This window comes from Nycticebus coucang, chromosome 3 (genome assembly GCF_027406575.1).
Source record: "Nycticebus coucang isolate mNycCou1 chromosome 3, mNycCou1.pri, whole genome shotgun sequence".
NCBI classification, from domain to species: Eukaryota; Metazoa; Chordata; class Mammalia; order Primates; family Lorisidae; genus Nycticebus; species Nycticebus coucang.
This window is the reverse complement of record NC_069782.1, coordinates 98,410,981-98,436,521: the sequence shown is the minus strand read 5'-3', so window position 1 is coordinate 98,436,521 and position 25,541 is coordinate 98,410,981. Positions and strand designations below refer to the sequence as shown.

Below are 25,541 nucleotides of genomic sequence, written 5' to 3'. Positions count from 1 at the left end.
AGGCCTTGTCTTTTTATGCTGGCATTGTCTACCCCCAACTTAGCTCATTATGAAGAAAGATTTCACCAAATTTAGTTATGGATAACATGTAGGTTGCACTTGTTAATGAAGTGTTTTATTTTCCAGCTCACGTGGATGATTTATTTCCATTTTTCTTGAGACATGCCAAACAAATATTTCCTGTGTTGGAATGTAAGGATGATCTGCGTAAAATAAGTGACTTAAGAATACCACCTAACTGGTTAGTTTTATCATTTGTGGATTTGAAATTTCCAGTTTCTAATCTTGGGTGATTAGTGATCATTTTTAAACTAGATTTTATGTAATAAATTATAAGGAGTCTGGATTATGTTATTTTCCCTTAAAAAAGAGGCAGTTAGATCTGTCAATTAACTGTTGTCTCCCTTGATCCCTTGGTTTTAAGTTTTATTAGGGGAGATCTAGAGTAGCTCTGACAGGTATTGTCCTTATGTCTGAGGTATGGTGTCTTAGCAGAATGCCTGGGCATTAATATGTTCGTTCCACCATGGCTGGAACTGCAGTATCTCCTAGCAATTTGAGACCTTTTTGAGACTTTTGCATTCAAACCTTTGGTAAGCTGCTCTTTTCTAGACCCTTCTAATTTTTACCTTGCACATATTTAACCCAGCTCTTGGCCAAGAATTCAAAGGGAACCCCCATGTTACAGACTTCAGGGCTCCCCCCCCAGCACTCTCTCTTCTCTTCCTTCAAATTTCAACTGCTTCAGCAGTTCTGAATTTGATCTCTGCTGCTTGCTTCAGTGGGACTGTGTATTCTGCTTGGATTCCATCTCCCTGTTTCCTCCTTGGCTACAGAAGGGCTTATCTCAAGTGTTTCCTATTTGCAGGGGTTGCAGTCCTGCACTGCGTGTTTGTCCATGTCCCCTAGCAATTGCTGCTTATACTTTGTCCAATTTGTACTTGTTTACGGTGGTAAGGCACGCACAGTGGCAGTTATTATGGCCAGAAGACTTGGTTATCATTAATGTATTTGTAATTCAGAGGACTGGAAATACTTGCGTTTAGGGTCAGGCGTTCAGGGCTGTGAGAGTGGAATGATGTAAAAGTATGTATGGAACTGATACCTGTTAAGACTTACTTTTATAACTTCTGAGAAAAAGATTTGTACGATAGGAAAAATCTCTTAAGATATTAATTTGCATTTGGGTTTTTTTGTTCTCTGGTTAGTAAATGCCATTCTGGGCAATCATTCATTATTTTTACATGGATATAAACTCATCATTTGGTTTTTCAAAGACTATCTTGTGAATATTTAGAGGATGCTTCATATTTGGAATATTTTTCAATTGGTATCTTTACTAGGATGAAGTTTTAGGTTAATGGGATTAAGTTGTTTATTCCTGTTTCAGGTACCCAGAAGCCAGAGCCATACAACGGAAGATAATATTCCATTCAGGGCCTACAAATAGTGGAAAGACTTATCATGCAATTCAGAAATACCTGTCAGCAAAATCTGGAGTGTACTGTGGCCCTTTAAAATTACTGGCACATGAGATCTTTGAAAAGAGTAATGCTGCTGTTAGTATATTACCAAATATTTGCTCATTTTTTTCTCATTAATTTTCTTTCTTGGGGATGGAGAAAAGACATAGTAATTTACTGTGAACAAGAAATTACCATATTTCATTGTACTCAAGAGTTATCGGGTGGCGCCTGTGGCTCAGTGAGTAGGGCGCTGGCCCTATATGTCGAGGGTGGCGGGTTCGGACCTAGCCCCGGCGAAACTGCCCTAGAAAAATAGCCGGGCATTGTGGCGGGCGCCTGTAGTCCCAGCTGCTCGGGAGGCTGAGGCAAGAGAATCACGTAAGCCCAAGAGTTAGAGGTTGCTGTGAGCCGTGTGACGCCACGGCACTCTACCCGAGGGCGGTACAGTGAGACTCTGTCTCTACAAAAAATAAATAAATAAATAAATAAATAAATAGCTGGGCGTTACGGCAGGTGCTTGTAGTCCCAGCTACTTGGGAGGCTGAGGCAAGAGGAGCCTCCCAAGAATCCTTGGACCCAAGAGTCTGAGGTTGCTGTGATACATGACATTCTACCGAGGGTGACAAAGATTCTCTCTCAAAAAAAATAAATAAGTAGAAGATGCATTCTGCTTTCAGAGATAGTAAAATGTGAAAAAATATGCACAGTAGAATGAATGAAATACAATATTACAGAATATTTCACATATATAGAGAAATGCAGAGAATAACATACAAATAACCTTGAACCCACTACCCAGTTCCATCAGATCCTAACATTTTGTCATACTTGCTTTGTTTACTTTTTTTTTTGGAGACAGAGTCTCACTCTTTGCCCAGGCTAGAATGTCATCAGCCAAGAACACAGCAACCTCAAACTTCAGGGCTCAGGTGATCCTCCTACCTCAGCCTTCTGGTGTAACCTCAACGCGTAACCTGGTTCTTGGTGCCCTCAATGAATCCCCAAGCTGGGACTACAGGTGCCCATCACTGGTGGATTTTTCTTTTTCTAGTAGAGATGGGGCCTTGCCCTTGCTCAGGCTGGGCTTGAACTTCTGAGCTCCAGGGATCTTCCCACCTGGGCCTCCCAGAATGGTAGGATTACAGGTGTGAGCTACCGTGATTATAGGTGTGAGCTACTGGACTTCATTTACTTTTATTTTATTTTATTTTATTTTGAGACAGAGCCTCAAGCGATTGCCCTGCGTAGAGTGCTGTAGCATCATAGCTCACAGCAATCTCAAACTCCTGGGCTTAAGTGATTCTCTTGCCTCAGCCTCCCAAGTAGCTACAAGTGCCCGCCACAATGCCTGGCTATTTTTTGGTTGTAGTTGTCATTGTTTGGCAAACCTGGGCTGGACTCGAACCCGCCAGCTCTGGTGTATGTGTTTGGCGCCTTAGCCGCTTGAACTGCAGGGGCTATCCCATTTACTTTTTTAAGAAATAAAATGTTGGAGCGGTGCCTGTGGCTCAGTGGGTGGGGCACCAGCCCCATGTACCGAGGGTGGTGGGTTCATACCAGGCCCCGGCCAAATTGCAACAACAAAAAAAAATAGCTGGATGTTGTGAGCATCTATAGTCCCAGCTAATCGGGAGGCCGAGGCAAGAGAATCGCCTAAGCCCAGGAGTTGGAGGTTGCTGTGAGCTGTGTGATACCATGGCACTCTACCAAGGGCGGCAAAGTGAAACTGTCTCTACAAAAATAAATAAATAAATAAAATGTTATTGATAGGCTCGGTGCCCATAGCACAATAGTTGCAGCACCAGCCACATACACCGAAGCTGGTGGGTTCAAAACCGGCCCAGGCCTGCTAAACAACAATGACAACCACAACAAAAAATAGCCGGGTGTTGTGGCAGGTGCTCGTAGTCCCAGCTACTTGGGAGGCCGAGGCGAGAGAATTGCTTAAGCCCAACAAGAGTTTGAGGTTGCTGTGAGCTGTGATGTAATAGTGCTCTAGTGACACTCTGTCTCAAACAAATACATAAATAAAAAATAAAATGTTATTGATAGAGTTGGAACTCTCTGAATTTCTCCTTTAACTCTTCAGAGTTAACCACTACTCTGTTATGATGTTTAATTTACCTTTTTTAGAGTAGACTTCTGTTGCTATAAGCTAGAACTAATGATAAAGAATGAAGCCAACGTGTAACCTGGTTCTTGGTGCCCTCAATGAATCCCCAACAATAAAAAACAAAAACTGAAACCACCTTTCAAAACTGAAAGGACGAGGCTCGGCACCCATAGCACAGTGGTTACGGCACTGGCTACAAACACTGAGGCTGGTGGGTTCAAACCCAGCCCAGGCCTGCTAAACAACAATGATAACTGCAACAACAACAAGAACAAAAATAGCCGGGCGTTGTGGTGGGCACCTGTAGTCCCAGCTACTCGGGAGGCTGAGGCAAGAGACTCACTTAAGCCCAAGAGTTTGTGGCTGCTATGAGCTGTGATGCCATGGCACTCTACCCAGGGCCACAAAGTGAGACTGTTTCAAAAACAAAACAAAAGGGCGGCGCCTGTGGCTCAGTCGGTAAGGCTCCGGCCCCATATACCGAGGGTGACGGGTTCAAACCTGGCCCCAGCTGAACTGCAACAACAACAACAAAAAAAAATACCCGGGCGTTGTGGCGGGCGCCTGTAGTCCCAGCTGCTCGGGAGGCTGAGGCAAGAGAATCGCTTAAGCCCAGGAGTTGGAGGTTGCTGTGAGCTGTGTGAGGCCACGGCAGTCTACTGAGGGCCATAAAGTGAGACTCTGTCTCTACAAAAAAAAAACAAAAACAAAATAAAAACTGAAAAGACCTTGGGTGGCACCTGTAGCTCAGTGGGTAGGGCGCTGGCCCCGGCCAAACTGCAACAACAACAAAATAGCCGGGTGTTATGACGGCCACCTGTAGTCCCAGCTACTTGGGAGGCTGAGGCAAGAGAATCGGCTAGGCTCAGGAGTTTGAGGTTGCTATGAACTGTGATTCTATAGCACTCTACCAAGGGTGACAAAGTGAGATTCTGTCTCTACAAAAAAAAAAAAAAAACCTGAAAGGACCAAAGTTCTGTGGTCTGAGGCATCATTTCACTAAATGGGCTGCTTTTGGGTTCATTGTTTCATTCTGAGTTTATAATGTGAAATTAAGCAGTTTGGTAGGTAATTTGCATTCTTATTTTTTTCTGAATCCTTTGAGTAATATGAAGCCATAATGCCTATTTATCCATAAATTATTGAGAATGTATTTCCTTAGAATAGACTTTACATAACCACAGGATATTTGTCTGAACCAGGACAAGACTTTTAATCTTTATAAGATGCTATTATTTAATACACAGTCCATATTCACATTCTGTCCAGTGTCCATTTATATCCCCTGCCCCTGGCACTCCCTCAGGATTCTGTTCAGGCTCTTAACACTGTATTTAGTTGTCATGTCTCTAGTTTCCATTAATTTTGGACAGCTCCTTGGTCTTCTTTTGTCTTTCAAATCTTGTGCATTTTGGAAGACAATAGTTAAGTTATGTTACAAACTGTTGCTCAGTTTGGAGGTGTCTGATGTTCCCTCATTATTAGATTCAGGCCACCAGGGAGACTAATGATCACAGTTTGGCCTAGACTTTCCCGGATGTAGCACCAAGACTCCTTTGTTGTGGGGATCTCCCTGTCCTGGACAAACCAGGATGGTCAATCACCCTAATAGACCATAGCATTGATGTTGGTCCTTCTTAGGAAATTATATTGTGAGATCTTTACATTTTTAAGTTTTATTTATGATGTTTTTCTTGAATATAGAAACAATTCATGTTCATTTTAATAAAGTCAGATAGTACACAAATGTACAAAGTTAAAATGTGAAATTGCTGCAATTTCTTGTGTCTTTGTTATCCGAGGATTTAGCTGATTTGAGATTTTTCCAAGTTTACCTAGCTTATATAAGAGAATGGCTCTTACTTTGTTTTTTTTTTTGTTTTTTTTTTCTTATTTTTTTTTTCTTTTACTTTTTTTTTTTTCTTATTTTTTTTTTCTTACTTTGTTTTTTATAAAATGGGGGAAAAACAGCATTGGGAATGTTTTCTTTAAACTGATAAGTATTGATAAATCTGATGGTAATGGAGAGATACTGTATTAAACATCCAAAATGGCTTTTTGCCATTGTTTTGAAGATAGAAATAATACTGGGTTTCTTTTCGTTATTCTAGGATGTGCCATGTGACTTGGTGACAGGTGAAGAGCGTGTGACTATTGGCCCAAATGGGAAGCAGGCTGCCCATGTTGCTTGTACTGTTGAAATGTGCAGTGTTACAACTCCTTGTATGTACATATCCTTAAAAAAACCATGATTTGGTACTTTTAGTTTTTTTTTTTTTTTTTTTTGTAGAGACAGAGTCTCACTGTACCGCCCTCTGGTAGAGTGCCGTGACGTCACATGGCTCACAGCAACCTCTAACTCTTGGGCTTACGCGATTCTCTTGCCTCAGCCTCCCGAGCAGCTGGGACTACAGGCGCCCGCCATAACGCCCGGCTATTTTTCTGTTGCAGTTTGGCCAGGGCTGGGTTTGAACCCGCCACCCTCGGTATATGGGGCCGGCGCCCTGCTCACCGAGCCCCAGGTGCCACCCGGTACTTTTAGTTTTAAAATATAGTTGGGCATATGAAATACAGTAGAATCTCCATAGTTGACCACTCCCCTATGTTGACTACCTTAAGTTGACCTAATTTTCATAGACTAGACACATAGCACATGTACTCAGTGGAAGTTCCTTATGTTGACCACCTCTGTATGTTGACCAGTTTGTTATAGTCCTTTGGGTGTTAACTTACAGAGGTTCTACCGTATGTTTTTTGTGAAAAAAATTACAAATCTGGGGAACAAGGAGTATAGTATAATAAACACCCAGGACCTGCCTATAGTAATAAATGTGAAACATTTTGCTATGCCAAGTTCAGAATGCTCTTAAGAGCTAAAATTTTCAAAAGTATGAGAGTTTCGTTTGTACCACTCCCCAGTTTAATTCTCCCCCCTTTTGATGTAACCAGTATCAAGCATTTGGTGTACAGCTTTCCCGTTTGTTTTTTTAAATCATAGCTGTGTACATTAATGCAATCATGGGGTACAATGTGCTGGTTTTATATATACAATTTGAAATATTTTCATCAAACTGGTTAACATTTTCCTGTCTTTTTATATCACTGATACGTGTTACCTATCAGTACTGCAAATTGTCATGTTTTAACATATTTATGTTATTATTACATTGTATTACTGTCTTCCAACTTGCTTTTTTTGTATTTTTTTTTTGTTCTACACAACAAATGTTTAGATCTAGTCTTGCTGAGATATCTATAGCTATATATCTGAAGTGTATTCATTTAAACTGTTATATAGTATTCCACTTTATAAATAAAATTATTAATTTCCCTATTATATACAGTACCACAGTGAACTTCTATTTAAATAGTTTTAGAAACATTTTAAATAAAAATTAACTTTTATTGTTTTTTTTTTTTTGAGAGTCACACTATGTCATCCCTGGTAGAGTGTTGTGGAGTCATAGCTCACAGCAACCTCAAACTCTTGGGCTTAAGCAATTCTCTTGCCTTAGCCTCCCAAGTAGCTGGGACTACAGGCACCCACCACAACACCCGTCTGTTTCTTGTTGCAGTTGTCATTGTTGTATAGCAGGCCTGGGCTGGTTTCGAACCTGCCAGCCTCCGTGTATGTGGCTGGCGCCCTACTCACTGAGCTATGGGTGCCAAGCCTTAACTTTTTTTTTGTAGAGACAGAATTTCACTTTATGGCCTCGGTAGAGTGCCATGGCATCACACAGCTCACAGCAACCTCCAGCTCCTGGGCTTAGGTGATTCTCCTGCCTCAGCCTCCCAAGTAGCTGGGACTACAGGTGCCCGCCACAACACCCGGCTATTTTTTTGTGGCAGTTTGGCTGGGGCTGGGTTTGAACCCGCCACCCTCGGTATATGGGGCCGGTGCCCTGCTCACTGAGCCACAGGTGCTGCCCATGCCAAGCCTTAACTTTTATTCTTATCTTAATTATAGCTTCATAATAGAATAGGGGTGCCCAACCTTTTTTTTTTTTCTGCCGCACATTGGAATAATAAGAGTTGTATTGGGCCACTGACAGAAATACAATTAAATTAAATAAATACAGTTAAATACAATAAAATCAAATAAATACAATTAAATACAATAAATCTAATAAATTAAATAAAATTAAATACAGAAACATTAACGGAAGATGATTAGGAAAAAAAGGACCTGTGCATACATTTTGTGATATCCAGTAACCATAGATAAGCAAAAATAGTCCTCACAAAATCAGCATCTGGCCTTTGGGCCACAGGTTGGACACCCATATTATAGAAAATAGAAAAATACACGCAAGGAAAGGGAAGAAAATAAACAAAATAATCTCCAAATGGCTTGGCACCCATAGTTCAGTAGTTAGGGCACCGGCCACATAACACCAGGGCTGGCAGGTTCAAACCCGGCCAGGCCTGCTAAACAACAAGGACAACAACAGGAACAAAAAAATAGCTGGGCATTGTGGCTGACACCTATAGTCCCAGCTACTTGGGAGGCTGAGGCAAGAGAATTGCTTAATCCCAAGAGTTTGAGGTTGCTGTGAGCTGTGCCGTAACTGCACTCTATAGAGGGTGACATAGTGAGACTCTGTCACACACAAAAAAACAAACAAAACTCCAATCCCACCTATCCAGAATCAACAAGTGCTAATGAACTCTGTGGTGTGTGTTTTCCAGACTTTGTCTATACACATATTTATGTTCATATCATTTATATATATAGGGACTATATATTACTTACTGTTTGGTAGCTTTTATCATTTCAATAATCAACTTTCTGAATAAATAGATAGACTTCTAAAAAAAGTATATTATAAAAGCAATATATTGTAAAAATTAAAAAAAAAACAAAAATTTGTAAATTAGCCTGGACATGATGGCTCATGCCTATGTTCCTAGCATGTTGGGAGGCTGAGACAGGAGGATTGCTTTAGTCCAGGAGTTTGAGGTAGCAGTGAGGTGTGATAACCCTCATTGTACTAGTCTGGGTGACAAAGCAAGACCTTGTCTGAAAACAAAAAAACAAAGGTTATTAATCAAAATTTCCTTTCTTCCATCTTTTCTAGTCTTATTTGTATGTATCCAAATGCAATAAATTATTCTTAATCTGATGGGTTTTCAGAGTCAAATTAGTTTTCTTTAGTTTCCTAAATGTTACCGTGAATATATTAAATGTTTTTTTCTTAAATGTTCTCTTAGTTCTCTTTTTCTTAAATGTTCTCTTTTCAATATATTTTATTTTACTTTACAGAGAATAGAATAATGTATTTGGGAGCATTTTGACATTAGAAGTAAGATGAGGGATTAATTTTCAACATAGTGATGGATTTAAAACTCCCAAGAATGAACATTGCAGGGGCCTACTTCAGTTTCTGCTCCTGAGAGCTGTCTGATTCCTCTTGTAGAGATGCTTCATTAATAAATCTACTCCTTGTTCCTGGAAGCACAGATACTTGCTTTCTTTCGCTATTATGTAGATGTGATAGTTCTTTTTTTGTGTTTTTTTTTTGAGACAGAGCCTCAAGCTGTCACCCTGGGTAGAGTACTGTGGCATCACAGCTCACAGCAACCTCCAACTCCTGGGCTTAAGTGATTCTCTTGCCTCAGCATCCCACGTAGCTGAGACTACAGGCGCCCGCCACAATGTCCAGCTATTTTTTGGTTGCAGCTGTCATTGTGTTTGGCGGGCCCAGGTTGGATTCGAACCCGCCAGCTCAGGTGTATGTGGCTGGCGCCTTAGCCACTTGAGCCACAGGTGCCAAGCCAATGTGATAGTTCTTATTAGACAGACTCTCTAAGCTGTCTCTGAGATTGCAGAAAACAGGACAAATGGTGCAGTAAAGTGGTTGAGTATATGAACTTTGAAGCTAGATTGCCTGGGTTTGTGCAAGGTTATACGTTCACTGATTGTGTAACTTTAGACAGCTAATTTAACTTCTCTGGACCTCAGTTGACTCTTCTGTCAAATGGAGATAATAGTAATACTTAACCTCATAGGTTTGTTGTGAGAATTAAATGAGGAACAGCTGTAAAATACTTTAAACAAAGCCTGCTAGGAAAGAAACATCCAGGCCAGGTACAGGGGCTCATGATTATAATCCTAGCACTCTGGGAGGCTGAGGCGGGTAGACTGCCTGAGCTCACAGGTTCGAGACCAGCCTGAGCCAGAGTGAGACCTCATCTTTAAAAATAGCCGGGCATTGTGGCAGTTGCCCGTAGTCCCATCTACTTGAGAGGCTGAGGTAGGAGGATTGCTTGAGCCTAAAAATTTGAGTTTGCTGTGAGCTGTGACACCATGGCACTCTACTGAGGGTGACAAAGTGAGACTCTGTCTCAAAAAAAAAAAAAAGAGGGTGGTGCCTGTGGCTCAGTGGGTAGGGCACTGGCCCCATATACCAAGGGTGGTGGGTTCAAACCTGACCCTGGCCAAACTGCAACAAAAAACAGCCGGGTGTTGTGGTGGGCACCTGTGGTCCCAGCTACTCGGAAGGCTGAGACAAGAGAATCACCTAAGCCCAAGAGCTGGAGATTGCTGTGAGCTGTGATGTCACAGCACTCTACGGAAGGCAACAAAGTGAGACTCTGTCTCTAAAAAAAGAAGAAACATCTACTAAGTGATGATAGTGGTGTTGGTGGTGATGAAAGCTTGAATTTTGATGGTGTGATTTGTTCATAATGCTATTCAAGTAGATCGTATTGCTCATGATAACTTTTTTGTTTTAAGATGAGGTGGCCGTAATTGACGAAATTCAAATGATTAGAGATCCAGCCAGAGGATGGGCCTGGACCAGAGCACTTCTAGGTTGGTGATCCTAGTGCTGTAAGACCTGTACTTCGTGATATCTGCACTAGATGCGTTTTTATCTCCTTAACATTGCCAGATAGTCAACTAGATCCCTTTTTGACATAAACAAGTAAAAAAGTTCAGTTAAGTGTGAGTTTTTATTCTCTAAATATTATTTTAGTAATAGGAAATCTTGGCCGGGCATGGTGACTCACACCTATAATCCTAGCACTTTGGGAGGCCGAGGCAGGAGGATCACATGAGTCTAGGAGTTTGAGACTGGACTGGGCAACGTAGTGAGACCCCACCCCCACCCCAATCTCTACAAAAGAAAATAAATAAATTGGCAGGCATGATGGTACATACTTAAAGTCTCAGCTACTAGGGAGGCTGAGGCAGGAGGATCACTTGAGCCCCAGTAGTTTGAAGTTGTAGTGAGCTATGATGACACCACTACACTCTAGCCCAGGCAACAGAGCAAGACCCTGTCTCTTAAAAAAAAAAAAAAAGGAAAATCCATTTTTTCTGTTACTAAATTAGCATGACCATGTAATTAAAGTAAATATTTTCAAATCTCAGCATCTTTGCACAACTACTATTTATATTATGGTGTTTTTCCTGCCAATCATTTTTCCTATGCATGTAGTGTTTTGAGAACGTTTAATTTTGTGTCTTGCTTTTTTCGGTTCTATTATTTCATAGACATTTTTTCATAGCACATATTAATGTAATTGCATATTCTCCATTGAAGAGCAGTACTATTAATTGTTCCATAGAGTTGACATTTTTCCCTGTTATTTATAATGCTGCATAATAATCTTTGTGGCCATAGCTTTTTATTTTTATTTTTTATTATTTCTTTAGGATAGTCTCTTGGAAGTGGAGTTCTTGAGGTTCATGGACATGAATGAACATTTCTGCTATTTGATATTGGAGTGAATTTTTGATCAGCATGTTTTAGGGTAGGCATTTTCAAATTTAAAAACATAGCTGAACTCTATTCAAACAGAGTCCATTGAGGCCCATTATGTAGAATAGGTGAAAGTGGATCTGCTCAGGGATAAGGAGCCATCAGCCTCACAGTTGCCTCAGTGATTCAAGAGCCTAATTTGAAAACCGCTAGTATATGACATGTGTCAGTACTAAGCATCAAAATGCCAGAATTCTAGTCTTGGCTGGCTTCATCATAGAATAGACTTTTTTTTTTTTTTTGTAGAGACAGAGTCTCACTGTACCGCCCTCAGGTAGAGTGCCGTGGCGTCACACGGCTCACAGCAACCTCTAACTCTTGGGCTTACGCGATTCTCTTGCCTCAGCCTCCCGAGCAGCTGGGACTACAGGCGCCCGCCACAACGCCCGGCTATTTTTTTGTTGCAGTTTGGCCGGGGCTGGGTTTGAACCCGCCACCCTCGGCATATGGGGCCGGTGCCCTACTCACTGAGCCACAGGCGCCGCCCTAGAATAGACTTTTTAAACCTTGGCCAAAGAATTAAAAGGCCCTGAGATTTATAAAAGTGAAGATAATATTTGCCCACTAGAAGGTGGTGGTAGTTTCGAAGTTTGCATCAAAGAGATAATATCAAAGAATGTATTTGTGAAAACACTTGACAAAGTTGTAAAGCAGTAGGCAAGCATATATAATGTATTTTTGCTGTGTCAAGTGTTACATATTTAATTATGAATCTTTTTTAAAAAATCCTAATTTTACAGGACTCTGTGCTGAAGAAGTTCATTTGTGTGGAGAATCTGCTGCTATTGACCTGGTCACTGAGCTTATGTACACAACTGGGGAGGAAGTGGAGGTACTGGATTAGATTACCATATTTTACTATTTATAATACTTTTCACCCAAATCTTTAAAGGAAAAATAAGGATGTGCATTATACATGGGTAATAACAGCCTGAGAGCCCAGTGGACCTCCTGGGGCCATTGTGCCTTCCTCCCTGGGCCCACTGAGCACATGGGGTTCTAGTGTGGGAGGGTCTGAGATCTGGTGGGAGTGGGCCAGAGTGGCCTCTGCCACTGCAGAACATAGTAATTAGGGGAGGGAGCATTGTGGAGCTGGAGAAACAGCTGCAGCCATGCAGGTTGAGGGCTGAGGGCCAAGGGCTGAGGCCTGGTCTCACAGAGGAGACTGGGAGCCCTGTACAGGCCCCAGGAACTAGCCTGGGCAGCCTCTGTTGTTCTCCCTCACCCGTGCCAGCCGTGTGTATGGCCATTTGGCAGTGGCCCCCAAGGTGGAGGGGAGGGAAATGACTCCCGGGAGAGAGGGAAGGAGCAGCCTTCATAGAGAGGGTGGCTGCAGTCTGCACATTTACCAGTTTACCAGGGGACCATTAGCCTCTCCAGATGTGTTTCTCCTGGCCGAGAGTTGGCCACTTTCTCAAGGGGTGTTTTCCAGAACGTTTGGGCAAAAACACGTGTATGCATTATACATGGGATCACATTATACATAACAAAATATTGTCTATGCTTCATTCTCAATGTGGTATCATATAGCCCAGGGTACATAGGTACTGGCTTCATAGGTCCTAGGTAGTGCCAAAATCAGAACTTAAATAAAAAGAAAGCTAAATTTTTTTGTGATTGACTAGATCACATATGTTTGGTTGACCTACATGATCTGAAGTTCTGACAGAGTGAGAAGAATCTCTTATATTCCACGAGTATAAGAGATTCTTTGTCTTCTTTCAACAAAACCTTTTGGGGCTTGAGCAGATCTGTTTAGAAATAAATAATTGGGACTTTTACAAGGCTTCAACTTGTAGTCATGAAATGTGTTAATAAGTGTCCTTGGAAATGATAGGCATGATGTGGGCTTGTGATCTATATGAGGGAGTATTTAAAGGAGGGGGGAAAGTAAAGGAGAGTGGAAGGTGGAGACCCAGTAATAGTTTGTGGTTTTCCAAGCTTAGATTAATCTGTCAGATACTGGAGCCTTTGTATCTCTTTTGTAAGTTTCCCTAGAGTAGGAAGTAACTGGTTTCATTTTAATCCTACTTTTCTTTTTCTTTAGTTCATAATTGCCCCATTATTTTAGTTTTGTGCTCAGCTTTTAGGGAAAGATAGTAGAAGAGTGGAAGAGATTGTGGATTTCACTGTGCTCTTTATTGTTCCTAGCTTTGTACCCTTAGGTATATCCCAGAAGGCTAGGATTGGGAAAGGCCTCGGATATTTTACTGGGCCTTATTTTACTCTTTCCTAAAATAGAAATAACAGTTAATAACCCCTCTACACTTACCACACTGCCATGAAAATAAAATACTGTGTATGTGAAAGTTCTTTGAAAAGGTATGAAATTGGGAGGGTGGAGGGGGAAAGTGTGTTCCCACTTAATGGGCACAACATTAGGGTGTATGGCACACCTCTTTGGGGCAGGACACAGTTATAAGAGGGACTCTACCTAAAAAATGCAAACATTGTAACCTCATTTTTATACTCTTAACTAACCTGAAACAATAAAAAAAAGAAAATGTTCGAAATTACTCATAGATGGTGATTTAATAAATGTGAAAGGAAAAAATGTAAGATATAAAAATAAATAATAAAATAGCCGGGTGTTGTGGCAGGCATCTGTAATCCCAGCTACTTGGGAGGCGGAGACAAGAGACTCACTTGAACCCAGAAGTTGGAGGTTGCTGTGAGCTGTGATGCCACAGCCCTCTACCCAGGGAGATAGCTTGACACTCTGTCTCAAAACATAAATAAATAAATAATAAGAAAGAAAGAGGGAAAATGTATGAAGCATTGCGTTTTATCTTAGAAATGCCAGTGAGAACTGATGGCAACACTTACCCCATCAAATTAAATGTTTTCCTTTGAAAAATGTTAGTACCTAACTGTTTTTAGCCACTCTTGACTGCATCACTGGCTTTTCACTTAATAATTAGTCTCAAGAAGTGGAGTTGGGTGTATTATTTTAACATTGCATGTTCTTATTGTAGGTTCGAAACTATGAGCGGCTTACCCCCATTTCTGTGCTGGATCATGCGCTAGAATCTTTAGATAACCTTCGGCCTGGGGACTGCATTGTCTGTTTTAGCAAAAATGATATTTATTCTGTGAGTCGACAGATTGAAATTCGGGGATTGGAATCAGCGGTTATATATGGCAGTCTCCCACCCGGTAATTATGGGCTTTTATCATGGCAGGAAATGAAATCTCTTTTTGCAGTTTATGTTGAGATATGTATAGGAAACAAAGTAAAAGATATTGCATTAAGTTGTTTGATATGTTGGTAATTAGATTATCATTTATATAAAATATTTTTGTAGTTCACTTTGGGTATAGAAATACTGTATTTAATTATAGCTCATTATTTGCTGCTATTATTGGACTATATTTTAAATGTTGAGCTTGTGATTTTCATACAGAAGTGTTATTAAAATATGGATGTGGCAATATTCTTGAACTTGTAGTCGTGAAATGTGTTAAAAAGTGTTCTTGGGAATGAGAGGCATGATGTGGGATTGTGATCTATATGAGGGGATATTTAAAGGAGGGGAAGTAAAGGAGAGTGGTTATTTTTTTTTTTTTTAGAGACAGAGTCTTACATTGTCACCTCTGTAGCTGTGGTATCACAGCGCACAGCAACCTCCAGCTTTTGGGGCTTAGGCGATTCTCTTGCCTCAGCCTCCCGAGTAGCTGGGACTACAGGCGCCCGCCATAATGTCCAGCTATTTTTTGTTGTTGTTGTTGTCATTGCAATTTGGCTGAGGCCAGGTTCGAACCCACCACCTTCGGTATATGGGGCTGGCATCCTACTCCTGAGCCACAGGTGCTGCTCAGGAGAGTGGCTTTTTGAGGATACAAAGAAAAACTTTGAAACAATAACAGTTTTATCATCAAAAATGGGAAAAGCAGGAGGTAAGGGATTCCATGATATACTTAGTATAATGTAGTAAGAGAGTAAGAACACCAGGCGGCACCTGTGGCTCAGTGAGCAGGGCGCTGGCCTCATATACCAAGGGTGGCAGGTTCAAACCTAGCCCCGGCCAAACTGCAACAGAAAAATAGCCGGGCGTTGTGGCTGGCGCCTGTAGTCCCAGCTACTCGGGAGGCTGAGGCAAGAGAATCGCTTAAGCCCAGGAGCTGGAGGTTGCTGTGAGCTGTGTGACGCCACAGCACTCTACTGAGGGCAATAAAGTGAAACTGTCTCTACAAAAAAAAAAAAAAAGAGAGAGACTAAGAACACCGATTTAACCTAACATGTTCTTATTTTAGGAACCAAACTTGCTCAAGCAAAAAAGTTTAATGATCCCAATGATCCATGCAAAATCCTGGTTGCTACAGATGCAATTGGCATGGGACTTAATTTGTAAGTAATTTGTTTTTCATAAGCAAGAATATTCTGTTGGTTAGTGGTCATTTTTTTGTTTTTCAGTTTTCTGATTGGCTTTCATGTCCAAATACTTTGATCTAAGACAATAGACATTATAGATTTGAGATTTATCTCACTAACACCTATTGAGGAAATGAAAAGAACCTATTACATAGCGCTGGGACTTTAGAGTGCTGTTCCCCACTGCTGCTGCCTATCACATCCCCTCACTTTAGTTTCAGTCTCTAAGTCCAAGGGCCTGTGTTGCATGTGGAGCTACCCAGCACCTCCAGTGATAACAATGTTAGGCCTAAGTGTGCCTCCTCAGGTAATTAAGGCAACTTGTACCTCTGAATCAAAGAATTATTAAAAGCTGTTTTTAACAGCAGCCAACTTTCAAAAGCAATAAGGGAGCACTTTATTTGGGTCATATATAAAAAGGTCGTTTTCTACAGCTTTACTGGAGTATAATTTATATATTATACAAGTATATAGTCGTGCGTATGTAGTTTGATGACTTCTAGTCAGTATACGCAGTTGTATATTCCCATTGTAAGTATACAGTTTGGTGACTTCTAGTCATTATACACAGTTGTTAAAAAAAATTGAGAGGAAGAAAAAGAATTACCAGCAGAAATCTTTTCTTTATTTTTTAAATGGCAGACAAGATAGCAAGTGGGCCTGCACTAGAGTTGTAGTGAGCATTTCAAAGATGACCCAAGTGATGGAGGGATTTTCATACGGTCTGTGGGATCACTTTTATTTCTGTTTCAGGAGCATAAAGAGAATTATTTTTTACTCCCTTATGAAGCCCACTGTCAATGAAAAGGGAGAGAGAGAAATAGAACCAATCACCACCTCTCAAGCCCTGCAGATTGCTGGCAGAGCTGGTAGATTCAGCTCACAATTTAAAGAAGGAGAGGTTACAACAATGAATCGTGATGACCTCAGTTTATTAAAGGAAATTTTGAATAGGCCTGTGGATCCTATAAGGGTAAGGTGTAACATCTTAATTACTACTTCTGTGGAGAAGACTTTCCTTCCCTTTTCTCCATTCAGACTCTTGTCTCAGACACCTGGAAACAGACATAAGCGCAAGAAAATTTTGTGCGATAGACACCACGTCAAGAAAGCCCTACTTTATTACTTTGGGGAGGCATAGAGACCCCTGATTAGAGAAAGGTGTGCAAGTGAAAGATCTGGATTGAACAAGTTTAGTTGATTTTTCATTAATTCTTCCTAGAATCTAGCAGCAGGTGGGGATAGAGGTATAGCTGCTTCAGATGGGCACATAGAGCCATGTCAATGGACTGAAAAATTACCGGAAGCTTGAATATAGAAGAAACCTTTGAGTGTGCAGCACTAAGTAATAAAGCTTCAAGCCAGTGAAGAAAGTGTTAAATTTTGGTTATAAAGTTAATGAGTCAGAAGTGTATATATTTAAATTGATTTGAAAAAATTGGTCTAAAAGTTGCCTGGAAAATTCACTTACATGCTCATCTTATTTGCCAGTGACATTAGGTAAAGGAAAATGTGTGCAGGAGGTGATGCAAGAAAAAGTTCGTGGTTTGTGGAGGAAAGCTGTGGTTGAAGTTATTTGTGTAGCATTTGTTAAGAGTAAGGTTAGGTGTAATGCCAGAACTTTGGGAAGCTGAGACAGGAGGATCCTTTGGGGCCAGGAGCTGGAGACCAGCTTGGGCAGCATAGTGATTCTGTCTCTACAAAATAAACCATGAAAAGTCATCCAGGTGTGGTGGCACATGCCTGTAGTCCTGGCTACTCACAGGGCTCAGGTAGGAGGATTGCTTGAGCTCGGGAGTTTGAGACTGCAGTGAGCCCTCATGATGCCACTGCACTCCAGCCTGGGTAACAGAGTGAGACCCCACTTTTTTTTTTTTGCAGTTTTTTGGCTGGGGCCAGGTTTGAGCCTGCCACCTCCGGTATATGAGGCCGGTGCACTACTCCTTGAGCTACAGTCATGGCCCCAAGACCCCACTTTTTAAAATAAATAAATAAGGGGCCAGGCCCAGTGGCTCACTCCTGTAATCCTGGCACTCTGGGAGGCCAAGGCAGGTGGATCACCTGAGCTCAGGAGTTTGAGATGAGTTTGAGCAAGAGCAAGACCCTGTCTCTACTAAAAATAGAAAAACTAGCCAGGCATTGTGGCTGGTACCTGTAGTCCCAGCTACTTGGGAGGCTGAGGTGATCAGGAGGATCACTTGAGCCCAAGAGTTTGAGGTTGCTGTGAGCTATGACACCATGGCACTTAACCCAGGGTGACAGAGTGAGAGTCTGTCTCAAAAAATAAATAAATAAAAAATGAGTTAGATTAATGGGTGACTCCCAGTGAGGCGATAACAACACACCCCTATTTCTCTTGTGTGTGCTTCATTTTCTTCTTTCTTGTTTTTTTTGAGACAGAGTCATGGCATCACAGCACACAGCAACCTCCAACTCCTGGGCTTAAGTGATTCTCTTGCCTCAGCCTCCCAAATAGCTGGGACTACAGGTGTCTGCCACAACGCCCGACTATTTTTTGGTTATAGTTGTCATTGCTGTTTGGCAGGCCTGGGCTGGATTCAAACCCACCAGCTATGGTGTATGTAGCTGGTGCCTTAGCTGCTTGAGCTACAGGCACCAAGCCTGTGCTTTGTTTTCTTATACTTTTCTTCCTTTCTTCTTTCTCTCTTTATTATTATTATTATTATTATTATTATTACTTGAGACAGTTTTACTTTGTTGCTCACTTTGTTGAGCTTGGCCTCATAGCTCACAGCAACCTCAAACTCTTGGGCTCAAGTAATCCTCTTGCCTCAGCTTCCTGAGTAACTGGGACTACAGGTGCCTGCCACAACACCTGGCTATTTTTACTACAAGGTCTTGTTCTGGCTCAGGCTGGTCTTGAATTCATGAGCCGGGCGACCCACCTTCCTCAGCCTCCCAGAGTGCTACGATTATAGCCCTGAGCCAGCACGCCTGGCCTTCCTCTTTATATTTTCCTTTTACTTTCTTTTTTCCCTGTTTCATGTCTTATGTTGATATTTAGCTGTGACCATTTCTTAACACTGCAGTATATGGGTAAAGACATAAGTGATCTCCAGTTTAAAATTTTTCTCATATACATATACTTATGTGTGTATGGCAGTTTTATTAGTCTGGTTAAAGTGACTTGGGGTTGATTCATTTTTATTCATTGGGGAGAACTGAGACATGGAAAACGGTTTTATCCTGGAAAGCATTTTTGATACTCCATTCTTGGATCATCATAGGTTTTAGAAATATGACTGAAATGTCAGCAAAAGGCTACTCAGAGACTATACTCTGTCATTTTTACTAAATCATCTCATTAGCTTTTCTAGTTGGTAATAAATGATGGGTTATTTTTTCTATTTTACCCAAATCTTTGGTATTCAACCCATTTGAAAGCTTAGCTTGAATGTAGGACTTTCTCTTGAAATAACTTAAGAAAATTAGTTCTTTTGAAGAAGAAATCAGCTTATGTTTTTTTTTCTTTTGCTTTTACTAAAAGGCAGCTGGTCTTCATCCAACTGCTGAGCAGATTGAAATGTTTGCCTACCATCTTCCCGATACAACGCTTTCTAATCTCATTGTAAGTGGCAACTTGCTTTTTAATCTTTTCTAAAATGTTGATATTTCAAACAATTACTGGTTAACTTCATGGGCGTGAATGGATAGTCTGCTTTTGTGAAGTTGCTGTTTATGAAATTTATCATATAAGTAATAACTTATTCAAAATCTTTTGGGACTTCTGTCTGGAGAAATTTTCATTTTGAGTATTTCAGATTGGGAAGGATGAGCGGAAATCTGCTAGCTTCAGGAAGCAGTGACTAAAGCAGGCTTTTCTGGAAGTCTGTCATAGATTAATAAAGAGATGTCTTTTGTAGGCTTTAGTACTTTTTCATGCCCATTTAGGCAGTCTAGTAATTTCATGTATCTTTACCCACCCCCAGGATATTTTTGTAGATTTTTCACAAGTCGATGGCCAGTATTTTGTCTGCAATATGGATGATTTTAAATTTTCTGCAGAGTTGATCCAGCATATTCCATTAAGTCTACGAGTGAGGTATGTTTTCTGCACAGCCCCTATCAATAAGAAGCAGCCCTTTGTCTGCTCTTCATTGTTACAGGTAAGTCTTTATGTTTCAGATATTTTAAGTTTCTTTCTGGTTGGTGCATTTTCCCCAAACAGTACTTTGTTATTCAAATGAAACTATTGAGAGAGTCCCCTGTAATGTGAGAGACTTCATAAAAACTTAAATATAAAGTGAATCTCTTTTTCTTACAGATAGTTTTTGGGTCGGAGGAGAAGAGTTACTTTATATTTGGGGCTATATGGTAGCCTTTGTGAAGAAGCCAAAACAAAAAAAAATTAAATAAAAATGTTTGAGAGAGGTAGCTTTGCCTAATATACACTTTCTCCTTTTTAGTATTGGGTAATGTCAGAGTTGGGAAGGAGGAAGATTAGGGATTAGGGGGTTAATAGTAGAACTGGCACTTGGTTTTCTTTTCTTTTTTTCGAGAGAGTCTTTCTTTTTCACCCTTGGTAGAGTGCTGTGGCGTCACAGCTCATAGCAACCTCAAACTCTTGGGCTTAAGCGATTCTCTTCTCTCAGTCTCCCAAGTAGGGGGGAATACAGACACCTGCCACAACGCCCAGCTATTTTTAGAGGTGAGGTCTTGCTCTGGCTCTGACTGGTCTCAAACTCATGAGCTCAGGTAATCCACTCACCTGAGCCTCCCATAGTGCTAGGATTACAGGCATGAGCCACCTCTCCCAGCCTAATTTCTATCTTCTGTTGTAAAGAGTGATGTGTAGTAATGCCTAATGTCATCATGCAATGTGGTTTTCAAAGCACATTTTGCAACCATGTCTCGTAGTTCAAGATGGGAGTATGGTATCTCATGTTCCACAGGAAGCTGGAACACAGGGTTACTAGCCAAAGCCACATAGCTAGTAGAAGGCAGGGTCAAGCAAGATTGGCTCATGGTCAGGCTTGCACCAACCCACCTTAAACAAATGGCTTCTTTTTTATTTTTTTTTTTCCAGTTAGTTTGTAATAAAGGGAGGATATTAGCAAGATAGAAAAATTTAAGCTGATATTTGAGATTATAGGATTATTACATATTCAGGTAGGAATGGGAGTCTTCAGGTATTGTCTATCATAGAACATCAAATATACATAGATAAGAATTAACAGACTTAGGTCCTGGAAAGTTGGTTCTTATACAACTTCTGATGTACCTATTACTACCTTAGTTTTGTTAAAAGAGGAAATTGTCCTTTTTCTTTTTGAGACAGAGTCTCAGTGTGTCGCCCTTGGTGGAGTGCCATGGTGTCATAGCTCATAGCAACCTCAAACTCTTGGGCTTAAGTGATTCTCTTGCCTCAGCCTCCTAAGTAGCTGGAACTATAGGCGCCCGCCACAGCGCCCAGCTATTTTTTTGTTGTAGTTGTCATTGTTGTTTGGCAGGCCCAGGCTGGGTTTGAACTCACCAGCCCTGGTGTATGTGGCTGGCGCCCTAGCCTCTGAGCTACAGGTCCGATTCCTCCCCACCCCCTTTTTTTAAGTATCTTTAGAAAGTATTAAATGGGCAGGACACAATTATAAGAGGGACTTTACTTAACAAATGCAACAATGTAACCTAATTCATTATACCCTCAATTAACCTGAAACAATTAAAAAAAATTCTTATTGTGAAGAGAGTAAAAATATGTCAAATTATTGGCATATGTCAAATTACGGCACACCTCTTGGGGGCAAGACACAGTTATAAGAAGGAAACTACCTAACATGCAAACATTGTAACCTAATCTTTGTACCCTCAAATTAACCTGAAACAATAAAAAAAAAGTCAAATTAAAAAAATAAAGTATTAAATGTTCTTAAAAATATAGAATAATTTAAAATATAGAAACCAGCATATTGAAACACAAGCACAATTAATGATTTTTTATGCTTACTTTCTTTTTCTTTTTAATCACACACTGAAGGGAACTCTGATACTTTCACTTAACTCTTTTCCTTTTTTCCCTCTCAGTTTGCCAGGCAGTACAGCAGGAATGAGCCCCTGACCTTTGCCTGGTTACGCCGATACATCAAATGGCCTTTGGTTCCACCTAAGAATATTAAAGACCTCATGGATCTTGAGGCTGTTCATGATGTCTTGGATCTTTACCTGTGGCTAAGGTACCAAAAATTTTCCTTCATGTTCTCTCATTTTTCTAAGTAATAGAGCCCATCAAAGGTTTTATGAGTGGATTTTTTTTTCTCTTTCAAATTAGGCACGTACTTGTAGGATGCTCTAAATTGTGTGTGTTACGCTCATAAAGGCAGTTGAGCCTGGTTTATACCCATTCCAAAAATGATTTAAGGAGTTCTTGCAATACTAGATAACTAAATGAGAAAGAAGGTCCATTAAGCTCTTGGAATGATGGTCCTTGGACCAAACACATTTTTTTTTTTTTTTTTGAGACACAGTCTCACTTTGTCACCCTGGGTAGAGCGCCGTGGCATCACAGCTCGTAACAACCTCAAACTCTTGGGCTTAAGCAATTCTCTTGCCTCAGCCTCCCAAGTAGCTGGGATTATAGGCACCCACCACAACACCTGCCTATTTTTTGTTGCAGTTGTCATTGTCGGGTTCGAACTCGCCACCCTCGGTATATGTGGCTGACACCGTAACCACTGTGCTACAGACGCCAAGCCCAAAAGACAGAGTCTCACTCCTTCACCCCAGGTAGAGAGGTAGAGTGCCGTGGCCTCATAGCTCACAGCAACCTGAAACTCTTGAGCTCAGGAGATTCTCTTGCTTCAGTCTCTGTAGTAGCTGGGACTATAGGCACCTGACACAACACCTGACTCATTTTTCTATTTTTAGTAGGAATGGGGTCTCACTCTTGCTCAGGCTGGTCTCAAACTCCTGAGCTCAAGCAATCCACCCGCCTTGGCCTCCCAAAGTGCTAGGATTACAGGTGTGAGCCACTGTGCCCAGCAGAACCAAAAGCATTGGTGTCATCTGGGAGCTTGTTAGAAATAAAGATTATCAAGCCCATCCCAGACTTAATCAGATTCTACATTTTAACAGGATCTCCAGGTGATTCATTTGTACATAAACATTTAAGAATCCCTGCTCTAGAATAGTGATTCTCAAAGGAGGAGCATGTCCCCTTCAGGGAGTATTTCAGAATTAATTGAGGTACGTTTCTGACTCACCCTCATAATAACACATCCCTTAGGTATGTTGGAGCCAAAATAAAGAGTTGTGCAAAGGCACTGGGCAGAATTGGCAAAAAGAGAGAATATTTGGAATTAGTGGCAAGATGCAGGTATATGCTATTGCGATTAGTCCAGTGACTGAGATAAGAGCTGTTGCCATAATGTAATGTGTCCTTTTCCCAGCTACCGATTTATGGATATGTTTCCAGATGCCAGCCTTATTCGAGACCTCCAGAAAGAACTAGATGGCATTATTCAAAATGGTGTGCACAACATTACCAAATTGATTAAAATCTCTCAGACACAGAAGCTATTGAATTTGGAAAGCTTTTCAACAACGACCCAGTCACAATCATCAGAAACCTTAAGGAGCAAAGCTAGAAGGACACGCAACACCAGAAGAGTGGAGAGTAAGGCTGCTGAGCCACCCTCCTGCAGGGCAGGAGAGGCCTCCCTTGCTTCCAGATTGGTGCAGCAAGGACTCCTCACTCCAGACCTGCTGAAACAGCTGGAAAAGGAATGGTTGACGCAGCAAACGGAACACAGCAAAGAAGGAACAGAGGCTGAGACTTACGCAAAAGGGACAAGGAGAAAGAAGAAGGAACATGATTCAGATTAGTTTTTAGTGTTTTTTTTTAATTTTGCAAATAAAAATCTATTTTAAATTCTTTTTCCTCATAAGTATTTACTGCCTGTTATAATATTATGACTATCTGATATTGGCGGGGGGAGGGGGTGCACAGAAAATTAACTCTTTAAAGATGACTAAACTGCTTTTTGTTTCAACGTACAGAAAATACTAGGATATCTTAGAGATTTTATTCAAATCTTTATATAATGGCCATTTATTGTATAGCATTAAGACAATGCATTGTAAGGAATTCTGGGTGGGGATAAAGTCACTGTGGTGAATTATATGACCAGTTTCCTGCACCATTCCTCCTTAGGATGTTCTGGGTGGAATTCTTTGACAAATACTGCTGTCTTTTGTACCCATGTACCAGAAGCTGCTCTGTGTGCTAGAAATAAAAGCAGTAAGCAAGAGCTCCCTCGTTGGAGCGGCGCCTGTGGCTCAAGGGAGTAAGGTGCCAGCTTCATATGCTGGAGGTGGCGAGTTCAAACCCAGCCCCAGCCAAAAACTGTTAAAAAAAAAAAAAAATTCCCTTGTTGGGACTTGGTAGTGAAGCAGATAGGAACAGGTTAACAAATAATGTCAGCTCATGAGGACAGAGATTGTTGTCTGTGTAATAAACTGTCTGGAATATAGCAGCACAGTCTTTGTGAGCCAAATGGTGTGATTTCAGAAATAAATGCTAGAAAGTAAAGTAAGGAAAGAGTGAAGCGGAGTGGTGGCAGTTTTAATAGGGCGGTTTTAATAGGGGGATCTCCCTTGTCCAAAGGCCAGTCTGATGCATAGTGGCCTCTAATTGTCCAATAAAAATTTCAATCTTGGGCTCAGCACCCGTAGCACAGTGGTTATGGTGCCAGCCACGTGCACCGAGGCTGGTGGGCTCGAGCCCAGCTCAGGCCAGCTAAAGAACAATGACAACTACAACCTAAAAATAGCTGCCAAATAGTCCCAGCTACTTGGGAGGCTGAGGCAAGAGAATCACTTAAGCCCAAGAGTTTGAGGTTGTTGTGACCTGTGATATCATGGCACTCATAGACTCTGTCTCAAAAAAAAAAAAATTTCAATCCTGGGGCGGCGCCTGTGGCTCAGTCAGTAAGGCGCCGGCCCCATATACCAAGGGTGGCTGGTTCAAACCCGGCCCCAGCCAAACTGCAACCAAAAAAAAAAAAATAGCCGGGCGTTGTGGCAGGCGCCTGTAGTCCCAGCTGCTCGGGAGGCTGAGGCAAGAGAATCGCTTAAGCCCAGGAGTTGGAGGTTGCTGTGAGCTGTGTGAGGCCACAGCACTCTACAAAGGGCCATAAAGTGAGACTCTTGTCTCTACAAAAAAAAAAAATTTCAATCCTGGTTAGAAACACTGCCAATAGGAGTTTAAGAGTAAGTTTTGAGGCTTGACGCCTGTGGCACAAGCGACTAAGGTGCTAGCCACATACACCTGAGCTGGCAGATTCAAATCCAGCCTGGGCCCGCCAAACAATCGATGGCTGCAACCAAAAAATATCTGGCCATTGTGGCGGGCACCTGTAGTCCCAGCTACTTGGGAGACAAAGGCAGGAGAATCACTTGAGTCCAGGAGTTGGAGGTTGCTGTGAGCTGTAATGCCACGGCACTCTACCCAGGGTGACAGCTTGAGGCTCTGTCTTAAAAAAAGGTACAAGTTGGGCGGCGCCTGTGGCTCAGTGAGTAGGGCGCCAGCCCCATATGCCGAGGGTGGTGGGTTCAAACCCAGCCCCTGCCAAACTGCAACCAAAAAATAGCCGGGCGTTGTGGCGGGCGCCTGTAGTCCCAGCTGTTCGGGAGGCTGAGGCAAGAGAATCGCGTAAGCCCAAGAGTTAGAGGTTGCTGTGAGCCGTGTGACGCCACGGCACTCTACCCGAGGGCGGTACAGTGAGACTCTGTCTCTACAAAAAAAAAAAAAGGTACAAGTTTTGGCATTAAACAGACCTTGTTCAGTTTCTGTCATCACTGCCAACTTTGTG

The 25,541-nt window shown here is 41.5% G+C and overlaps 1 protein-coding gene across 2 annotated transcripts in view; it reads left to right on the top strand.

Moving 5' to 3' along the window:
* Window positions 1-23,599, top strand: part of SUPV3L1 (Suv3 like RNA helicase) — a 34,017-nt gene extending 10,418 nt beyond the window's left edge. For both annotated transcript variants that reach the window (XM_053586606.1, XM_053586605.1), the window contains exons 4-15: window positions 127-241; window positions 1,391-1,559; window positions 5,691-5,802; window positions 10,316-10,393; window positions 12,086-12,177; window positions 14,321-14,501; window positions 15,600-15,693; window positions 16,471-16,690; window positions 19,226-19,306; window positions 19,668-19,844; window positions 21,757-21,905; window positions 23,118-23,599. In XM_053586606.1, coding sequence (XP_053442581.1) covers window positions 127-241; window positions 1,391-1,559; window positions 5,691-5,802; window positions 10,316-10,393; window positions 12,086-12,177; window positions 14,321-14,501; window positions 15,600-15,693; window positions 16,471-16,690; window positions 19,226-19,306; window positions 19,668-19,844; window positions 21,757-21,905; window positions 23,118-23,553 — 1,904 coding nt within the window. In that variant the 3' untranslated portion in view covers window positions 23,554-23,599. The remainder of the gene's footprint in view (window positions 1-126; window positions 242-1,390; window positions 1,560-5,690; window positions 5,803-10,315; window positions 10,394-12,085; window positions 12,178-14,320; window positions 14,502-15,599; window positions 15,694-16,470; window positions 16,691-19,225; window positions 19,307-19,667; window positions 19,845-21,756; window positions 21,906-23,117) is intronic.
* Window positions 23,600-25,541: the final 1,942 nt, after the last annotated feature.